This window comes from Coenobita brevimanus, chromosome 51 (genome assembly GCF_032717465.1).
Source record: "Coenobita brevimanus isolate Jiangsu-jjx chromosome 51, ASM3271746v2, whole genome shotgun sequence".
Taxonomy (NCBI): domain Eukaryota; kingdom Metazoa; phylum Arthropoda; class Malacostraca; order Decapoda; family Coenobitidae; genus Coenobita; species Coenobita brevimanus.
In genome coordinates, this window is record NC_137004.1 from 33,949,504 (window position 1) to 33,959,837 (window position 10,334).

Below are 10,334 nucleotides of genomic sequence, written 5' to 3' on the forward strand. Positions count from 1 at the left end.
AACATAGTTTTACTTCACGGGACGTCCCTGCATGGGTGACTGCATGCCTGCGGTTCTATGGGTCTGCTTAACTAGACAGACTAGAGCTGAACACCAATAAAAACAACTTTAACCTGGCCTAAAATTACCGTCTCTCCATCTTGAATACTGCGTTGTAGCAAAAAATTAACACTAAAAGATGATGCTAGTCACGAGTAAGTGCTATGGAAGGAATGTAGAGCCATACTACCGCCATACTCTTCCATCAATCTACGTGATATAGGCTGGAAAAGGATAAATATCTGGTCCAGGATAAGGTAAAAGGACTTTACTAATCATCACCCCAAACATATTTCCCAAACATGTGGAGGGATAGATTGATATAAACAAAGAGAATGCACAGAGGGTAGATGAACTATAAAAATCATGCTCAATGAAACTGGTCACACAGTCATTCACACATCATTCAAACCTTTAAAATCCTGCCTCCAAATAACGAGAAAAAAGTTGAAAAAATTAAAGAAAAAAATAACTATCTTTTTGTAACCTGTAAAAGTGCTTAAATTATACACCTGTTATACCGTGTTATTCCGTCCATTGCGAAACTATAAAATGTGGTATTATTTCTTACCTAGTCAGTGTGTCTCCATGCAAAATTTATCGAATCATTTCTGCCTGTCAGTTCTTTAATTTCTTCAACTTCCATATCTCCCGTTGTCTCCCTCTTTTACAATATTTATCTGCCCTCTTATCTACCACGCTTCCTCTCATAATCAAACTCACATACACTGTTTTCGCTGTCTTCTTTATACCCATTTATGAGTATTCCAACTGAGCACACTTTCTTCTATTCTTTCAACAACAGAATTCCACATGTTTCAAGAATCGCTGTTGCTTATCCTGTCTATTGTGCTCTACTCACACTTGTACCTTATCAGTCCCATATCCAACGCTATCAGTTCATAATGATAATAATAATAATAATAATAATAATAATAGTAAATATAATGATGACAGGAGAGTAGCCTACCGGTAATAATAATAATAATAATAATAATAATAATAATAGTAAATATAATGTCAGGAGAGTACCGGTAATAATAATAATAATAATAATAATAATAATAATAATAATAATGAGATGAGGATGATGACCCCCCCAAAAAATAATAATCATAATAATAATATCAATAAAAATCTCCGAACCTACAAGGAAACGATCAGTAATTCGGTAATAACAATAAAATGCGGGAAATTGCTGCTCCTCTAAGAACCATTCCAGGGCGGATAACACAGACTCATTTTCCCCCACACTCTCCAAACGAGCTCCTATCATGATTACAGCAGCCCAAGGTGTTCAGATTTTTTTTCTCTCTTTTTCAGCCCCCTCTCTTTTCTGAGGGGGGGGGGGTGTTAATGCGATGCGTGTTTGTTTTGCTTCGATATGGGCTAGTATTATGTGCTTTAATAATAATAATAATAATATTAATAATAATAAAGAAGAAGAAGAAGGCGGCTTTTATTACTGCCGACCAACTACATGACTCTCCTCCAGGCACACGTTCAATTTGATAAATAGATAAATATATAAATAAGTAAATAATGACGTTATCCCAATACACACTTTTACCCTCTCATTTTCCTTTTCACTCTCTCATTTTCCTCTAACGCATCCCATCACCCGAAGGGGCCGACTAATACGAAAACTCCAATAAAGCCGAACCAACCTTCCATACCCCAACCCCTAACACACATTTCCAGACTATAAACTATTTCATTACACGCGCCAAGTGTTCTATTCTCTCTTCTCAGGATGATGAATTTACTTCTCTTAATCCAAACCTCAGCTAAACTAGAGGGGCACTCGGTGGAGCGCATCTCTCCGACGAGGGCAACGTAATTTCCAAACCACTCTTCATTATGGGTTAGGTTTTCTCATAATCGACTTGGGTGTTGCAAAAAGTGGTTTTCGGATCCAGAATCTGTAATACGGTCGGGATTGGCCCCCCAAATTAATCGACTGTTCCCTGGGACATGGGCTATCTACTCACCATATTTGGTCCAAATTTCTTTATAGTTTTTGAGTAATCCTGCTAACAGACAAACAAAACAACCAAACAAACAGGGGGGAAAACTACTCTCCTTGTCGGACAAAACTAATTGAAGCTAACCTAACTAAACCTAACCTGATCTAGCCAAACCAAGCCTAACTTAGCACCACTAAACCTCGCGTAACTTGAACCTAGCCTAACCAATTCAACTAACTTAATCTAACACATTCCAACCTAACCTCTCCCAGTCTAACCGAACCTGACCAAACCAAACCAAAGATAAGCACACCAAGCCTACACCCTCCTCAAATAAATACCTTCATATATAAATAAATAACCACGTAAAGGTACCTAACTCGATGTGTAAAAAAGAAAAAAAAAAAAAAGCACCCCCGGACTCCCTCCCCCCCTTATGTAAAATGATGTAGTTTATTCTGAAAGAGCTGATACGGTCTCGATAAAATCACGATCTCGCTGATAGGCCGCTCGCTTTGGTTTCCGGGAAGGCTGTGTTGTTCTGATGGCCGAATTATTACTACCGCTATTATTTTTCGCCGGATTCACAAACTTACAATCAATCCTCTCTCGTAACTTGGATTTTGACCTGACGGGAAAAACAAGAGGCTTCGGAAGTCTATTTACTCTTCTTTCTATGCTGTATCTACAAACAATAATTCGTAATAATTTTCCTCTCGTTGTGATAGACTGTTTTTCCTTCAAGAGCACATGAGGTAGAATATACACTCCCTGCCATTCCTAAAACAAGAAAAAAGTTACAACAGGGAGATGATCGCTAGTTTATTAGTGAACAGAGCCCTTATATTTCGACTATCGTTAAACAAGAGAATCATAGTTATACCATACACCTATATAATCAGGGAAGTAACCTCTCCGAAAATGACCTCTCCAGTACTTAACAGAATAGGAACCAGATGCCCAAACATATTTTCGGTTAATTCCCTGCCATAACTCGGATTTAATTTAGATGGAAGACAAGTTAGTGTAAAATTTTCCTCTCTCTTTTTCTTCCTGCAAAAACAAATATTAGTCAGAGAACTGTTCATAAATCTTTGTAAATCTCGGACTCTGATCGGCAGGATCCTCTTACATGTCACGGGTACATTATTATTATTATTATTAACAACAACAGAGAGGCAAATGACAAATCTGTTTTACTGCTTGCTTCCTACTTAGGCTGTACATCGTCTATATTATGATTTACTTCTTATTCTGTACTGTAGTGGTAGGTGAGGGAGCTAACCATCCGCTCACTCGATGTAGTGCTGTTCTCGGATGACTACCCTTTCCAGTCTTCTTTCCTTCCTTCTTCTGTCTTTCTTTCCTCTTCCAGTCTACGGGAGTCCATACTGAGTGACAAGACAAATGGCTTGCTGTACACCAGGAAACCATTTACTACGCTGGGTGGTAACCATATAACCAAACTATGGCGCCGGTGGTTTAGATGGTAATTAAGGTGCTCATGCATGATTAAGCCTGCATAGCTTAATATCCAGGGTTCATTGCTAATGTAATGCCACTCAGGGATGAGTGAGGCTGGTCATTCTCGTATTAAATGTCAGGACCAACTTGCCTAGCCCCGGGCTTCTACGCTCATGGGGCAACTTAAGATTAGATGCTACAATGAACCTGCATTTTCGAATACGGAAGTCCTTCAGAAGTCACGGAGTCCTTATTTGCAGATCACATCACAACAACACTACTACTACTACTACTACTAGACCAGAGAATGGAATAAGACATTCGCCACGTAGTATGAGAAATGGGGTTGCTACCGGTATTTAAATTGGGATATAATACATTGGGAAAGGAATAAGACATTCACCACGCAGTGTGAGAAACGGGGTTGCTATTCAAACTGGGATTTAATAATAGACCAGAGAAAGGAATAGGACATTCACCACGTAGTGTGTGAAATGGGGTTGCTAGGATATCTATCCTATACGTTCTAGTTGTTCTGCTTTAGTGCTTAACAGCAAAATATCGCTGGTAACACCCTTAACCCTTTATCTTGAGACAATCTTTCCTAAGCAGAATAAAATCTTGTCCTCGAACTGAAGGCAGGAACTGACACCGAGTTCAAAGTCGACTGATATTGAATTTATTCACTATTACTACAAAAAACGACCCATATTAGCTTTCCCAGCTATGTAAACACAATGTATTGTGGCACGTATTTAAAAGTAGACCAATCTTCACTTCCTGTAACTTCTGATCCTCCCCCCTCCTTTTTGCAACGTTCAGATGATTTCTTTAACTAAGAAAAGGCCTCAAATTACATGAGTTAATGATGGGTAATATCTAATTAACGTAATTCGAATTCTGTACCACACTGAATAAAAGTGCATTTGAGGTACGAAAACGAATTAAATAATACGTGATTCGTATGCTGTTGTTGTTCCGCCTTCTCCAGATACTCAAGTTATCCCTCGCAGGTACGACGATGAGCGTTACAGAAAACTAAGCTCATCTCACCGTACACTGAAGAAATTTTTAGTGTGGCTGAGGTTTGTATGTACAGTACCTAACAGTAACAAATCTCCTTAGCTGCCCTCTGCCAATTCACAGATATCTATTCGGTGGCATGTGACGATGTTAACCTGAGCGTTGAGGGTCAATCGATAGGTTATACGAAGGCCCCGTTACAATATTGTGTCTTTATCGCCGATATCGCAAAACTTCTGTCGCTGATAATCATCAAACTACCTACATGTCTACTTCATGCTCTTGCAGACAGCCAGTCGTCGAGCTCATCCACTATGAGTGTAAAAGAAGCCTAGTATGCCACTCAATCACAACTCATTCATTCCATCGAGTAGAGTTAACCCTGCGTTCTCTCCTTGTAGAGAACAAAATTATAATTTTTAAATATATCACCGTACTGAACGGATTAAAATACTGTATACAGTAACGCAGTCGAGTAGTGATCTCTTCCTTCATCATCACATTTTTGTATGTGATCATTACTTTGAACTTGTTACTTTTCTTCTTCCGTTGGACCCTCACAGAGTAATCGACAATCCAAACTTCACTGCCAAAATAAGACTTCGACGCCCCCCTCCTCCTCAAACACACAATGCCTAAAAAAACTATGAGTATTTCGCCTTACAGAATACTTAGGGAGGCATGCACACACAATCACATATTTAGAGTACTAATCAGCCTCTGCAACTTTCCTTCCTCATTCTCAAGTAGGAACCACCTGAGACATAGTAGTCCATTCCAATTCTCCTTGCTCGCCAGTTAAATATAGCCCGTGTCCACTGCCTTCTTAGCTTCCTCCCAAATCACTCCATCCACATGCACACTGGTCTGCCATGAACATACCACACATTCCTGTTTGGGTCATCCTCAGCTGGAAAATTTCTGCGAACTATCTGCTATGAATACTGCATTTTGTTAGATGATATGCAGTTCATATATAGCATTTTGCAGCAAACAGTTATTCACTTCTTAGTTATAGATATTAATTACTGCACTTTTCGCAGTACATATTGTATTGGTATCTCTCCTCGTTTAAACAACTATTATACATACCATATATTCTAAGTACATGTTTACATACCCTCTTATAACCTTAAAGGATCAAGATGTGGTTCATACAACAAGTATTTCCTCTTTAAATAAACCTCAACAAATTTTCCCTTTTACAGTACTGCAAAACGCTTGGTAGGCTAAATGACAGCAACGCAGGTTTACCTTGTTCTATCGGGCAAAATATGAACTCGCACTGTACACTTTCTAAAGTCGCCCCCTTCTTGAGTAGATATATAAATAGATAGATAAACAAATCACTCTCATCATAGTTATCATAGATTTCTGAACACTTTCCTTATCACACTCAGTAAATTATCTACACACTCCACATACCTCCCACACTTCCTTGTCATAACGCCTTTCAAACAACAGAACACTTGTACTGCTATATTACATTTCCTATACCTTCATAATTTTACTCGTTACACTGGTTATGGTACCGCTCAGAACTGATAGGTTAGTCCTGATGTGATGCAGTATACGATGAATACTTAAATGGGATTTGATTTTTTAGTTACGGTGGGTGATGTGCTTTTTATAATAGCTAGCAAAGTCTGGTTTGTGATGACTGTGTTAGGTGTTATTTGGTTTGCTGTTAGTCATATCTGCGGGTAGCTTTTCAGTACAAGGACGTCTCTTAGGTTTATTCCCGTGCGGCGATAGTCAGAATAAGGATTAAAGACGTCCTCAGCTGAAGGGGTTAATGGAATGAACACCATTCATCATGGTCAAAATAGTGCATTTTTACAGTTCTGTGGCTAAAATTTTTTTCTTTTGCTTGCAACTTAAGAATTTCATCACCACAGCCATTTGTTTTCCACATCGTCCTCGCTCCTATAAAACTAATGATGGATCGCGTCCCAGCTTTATCCCCTTCAGTATGATTACCAGTAGCCACAAGATATTACTCGAGTTTAAGGGAGACATCTGGTAGTAAAGGTGTTGCTGGACACCGTTTCCAAGTCATCCAGTACTAGACATATGTTTCTGTGCTGAGTATAATCGGCTGGTTGTAAAAAAAAAAAAAAAATTCTCCTGGACGTATTAAAAACAATATGCATATGACTGTAAACGTACGCCGCTGACAAGTACACACAACACCCCCAAGCTAGGGAAATTTGAAACACCTGGAGGTTATAATTTCTAATGGAATACGTTTGACATCTGCTATCAAACTCTTTTCTTCCACAAATTAATTGCCATTGACGTTTAGCGAACAGTATTTTATATATATATATATATATATATATATATATATATATATATATATATATATATATATATATATATATATATATATATATATATATATATACACGGATTCCTTTCACTGATGTAATTGCCCTTAGCTGGTTCAGTATGTTCAGTACACTTCACAACTACGGTTCGTTTTAAATTTATTTCAGTGTGAAGGTCTGGACCTTAAAAAAATATATTAAAAAGAAAATCTTGAACAACTACACACTTCATTAGAACGAACCATCAGCGAAATACGGCAAAATTAGCTCTCTAATATACCGGCTTGCATAACTTTTTGCCATATACAGAAAAGAAAATCTGATAACACAGACGGTAATTCTCTTCCTGCATTCTAAGATGAGATGTGGCTTACTCAATAATCGAACATTAATCAATTTGTGTGTGTGTGTGTGTGTGTGTGTGTGTGTGTGTGTGTGTGTGTGTGTGTGTGTGTGTGTGTGTGTGTGTGTGTGTGTGTGTGTGTGTGTGTGTGTGTTATTCTATCGCCTTCGTACTCCACCTTTATATCCCCCAATGGCAGGCCCTCCAGGGGACTGTTTACGATAGGTCCATAGAAGGTTGGGAGCCGCCCCAGGGAAAGGGCTAGTATGAGTATCAAGCCCTCCTCTCCTCCCCCCCCCCCTCTCTCTCTCTCTCTCTCTCTCTCTCTCTCACACACACACACACACACACACACAAAATGATGACCATTTTGTATATGGGCAACTGGACATCATATTTTATTCCATCTTGTCAACTGATGTAGTAGTCGCAGTAAGAAAGATGATTATAACCAGTGTTCACAGCTGTTATCGTCATTTAAGCGAAAAGACGCTCATGAAGTGATGATGGTTACAGCTTATAGGCTACTGTACGTGTATATCAAACATCTGCATGAAACGATGTTGTACAATATCAGTAAATCGAAGAAGAATTTCAGCTTTGCCAGATCATTATCTGATCGACAATTTCCGTTTGATAAGGTGTATTTAATGCATTTCACAACACTCAAAAATTGATGTACTTTACAAGCTTAATAGTCCAGATATTAAATTTGTTAGAATTAAACAGGGTCAATATAATATATATGTATTCTAGTGTCAGATAGCCAAACGCCTACTGAATTCTTTCGTGAAAATCTTTACTGCATGTACATATTCTTCCTAATAATTCGGACATTCATCCCAACTATTATATCTAAGCAAACAAGACAAAATCTTTACAGGCATTAGCACACACCACCACCACCACTACCATTACCATTACCCACACCATCATTTCCACCATCCACCACCACAACACTTACTTCCCTGCTCCCATTAGCTCCTTGTCCTATACTTGACATTTTGTAACATTCTAACATCTAAAACTCTGCAGTATTAACATGCTCTGTTGTGGGTGTACTACTAACAAAACCTAGTACTACATGGTGTATTACATTGCTACGCTTCCTTGGGTCTGAAAAAAGCATGCATGCATACTGCAGTAGCCTACGTAATCAAAAGAAAAACGACAAAGCAGTGTAAGTGAAGCATTTCAACACAAACACAGGCATACCGTGGTACCATAACCACCATTCAAACCACCACTACCACCACCAGAACCACATAACCTCATACCTTGGTAGAGTCGCGGCTCCTCCTCCTTTGGTGTCGATCAAGGCTAGTGATGGTGGTGTGGTTGTGGGTGTGTGTTTGGGGGGCGTGGGTCTGAGGTGCACGGTCTGGGAGGGAGAGTTCTGGGGTGACGAATCGTGGGTACCCAGAATCCCGGGGTGAGAAAACAGGGGAATACAGGCTGGCGCCTCCACTCTTCTCCGGGGAGGGTATGATGGCGTCCACGAACACAGTAGTGGCAGCGGGGCGTGGTGGTGGCGTAGGGTGGCGGCCACTTACCAGGCTGGCGGGTGGCGACAGCGAGGGCGTGTCCCACTCTGGCGTGGGTGGCAGGGGTCTGGCCGGAGTGTCGTGGGGCGCCTCGCGAAACACCAGACGAGGCGCCCGGCTTACATACTCGTCCAGCTCCACACCCGCCGCCACGCCACCAGGGCGCACGGGCGACAGGTAGTCCTCCAGCAGGTAGAAGGTGCGGGGGCGTCGTGCCTTGCCTCGACTTCGCCGCCTAAGGTCATCGTCCCCCTCAAGCCCAGGACGAAACCGCACCCCTAGACTGTCCATGGTGTTTTTGTGATTGTTGCAACGCACAGTGTCCCCCATCAGACTGGCCGTTCTGTTGTGAGTCATGTTATTTGTCATGGTGACTGTGATGTTGGGAGTCATGCCTGGTACAGGTCGCTGCGGTGAGGTCACGGCCAACTCCGATTCAGCTCTATCAACGATACGGTCGGCACGGCCAAGACTGGCGCCATGCAGCCAGCGGCGACCACGGGCCAGAAGAGTGCCTCCGCTGCTGTCCCGGCTGCTGTGACGGGATCGGCGGGGTAGAGTCTCACTGTGTGCGGCACGACGTGTGGTGGGTGGAAGGATGGAGAGTGGTGCAGGTGGGACGAGGTCACAGTGGATGGTGTGGCCAGGGGCACGATGAGATGTCAGCAGATCAGGCTGAGATGCCGCCAGATCGTTCTTACGGCGCCCGCATGTGTCATTCAAACCATCATCTCGGCTGCGAGCTCGGCGCAAAGATCCCTCCAGGCTGCGCCATTTGTCGGGTCGCAGCCGCCACAGCAGTGAATTCCGCTTGACCACGCCGCGTCGTCCTGGTTCCTGCGGCTCTGGTGGTGGATGGATGGCAGGTGGCGGCGGTGGGTCACTGAGAACAGCAGCTGGAGACAATAGCGGTGTAGATGTGCGGATGTCTTCTGATCGCCATATCTCATCCAGGTGGTAACTGCGAGGGCGAAGGTCCCCACGTCGCTGCCCTGACTTACTGGGGCGGGTGAGGGTGCTAGGGTAAAACTGTGCTGGCCCGGGTGCCGCCCAGGGCCCCCAGGATCCTGACAGGTGACTCCATGTCCCGCAGGTGAGGGCCGTGTCCCGTGAAGCGGTGCGGCGCAGAGAATAATACTCCAGGAACCCGTAGTCCCCTGATTCCGCCTCCCCTACGTCCTCCACGCTGCGCACCCTCCATGCCTGCCCCGTGGACCGCGTTAGGCTGGAGAAGGGGTTCTTTAGGCCGCCCCCGCCCCCGCACCCCGGCCTGGCATGCTGCTGCGACGCTACCACGGCTGCCTTGTTGGGCTTCTGGCCGCCCGACAACCACGTCTTGAGCGTCATGGCGGCGGGCCTGGCGGGACAACATGCTCAGCAGGGATACTAAGGTACTGTGCTTAGGTGTTAGTGACCAGCCAGGTCGTGTGTGTAAAGTAGGAAAAAAGACAAAAAATTGCACTTGGTAGTGAGGGTGTATGGCAGAAAGTCGCAAGGAAGAAATGAAAAGTGTGTGTGTGTGTGTGTGTGTGTGTGTGTGTGTGTGTGTGTGTGTGTGTGTGTGTGTGTGTGTGTGATAAAGGGTGAAAGTAGAAGGAAAATAATGTCATGAATAGCATGGGAA

At 42.7% G+C, this 10,334-nt stretch overlaps 1 protein-coding gene across 1 annotated transcript in view; it reads right to left on the reverse strand.

Moving 5' to 3' along the window:
- LOC145400203 (uncharacterized) overlaps positions 1-10,057 on the reverse strand; it is a 115,674-nt gene extending 105,617 nt beyond the window's left edge. The window contains exon 1 of the mRNA XM_080272718.1: positions 8,444-10,057. Coding sequence (XP_080128844.1) covers positions 8,444-10,057 — 1,614 coding nt within the window. The remainder of the gene's footprint in view (positions 1-8,443) is intronic.
- Between the last annotated feature and the right edge of the window lie 277 nt (positions 10,058-10,334).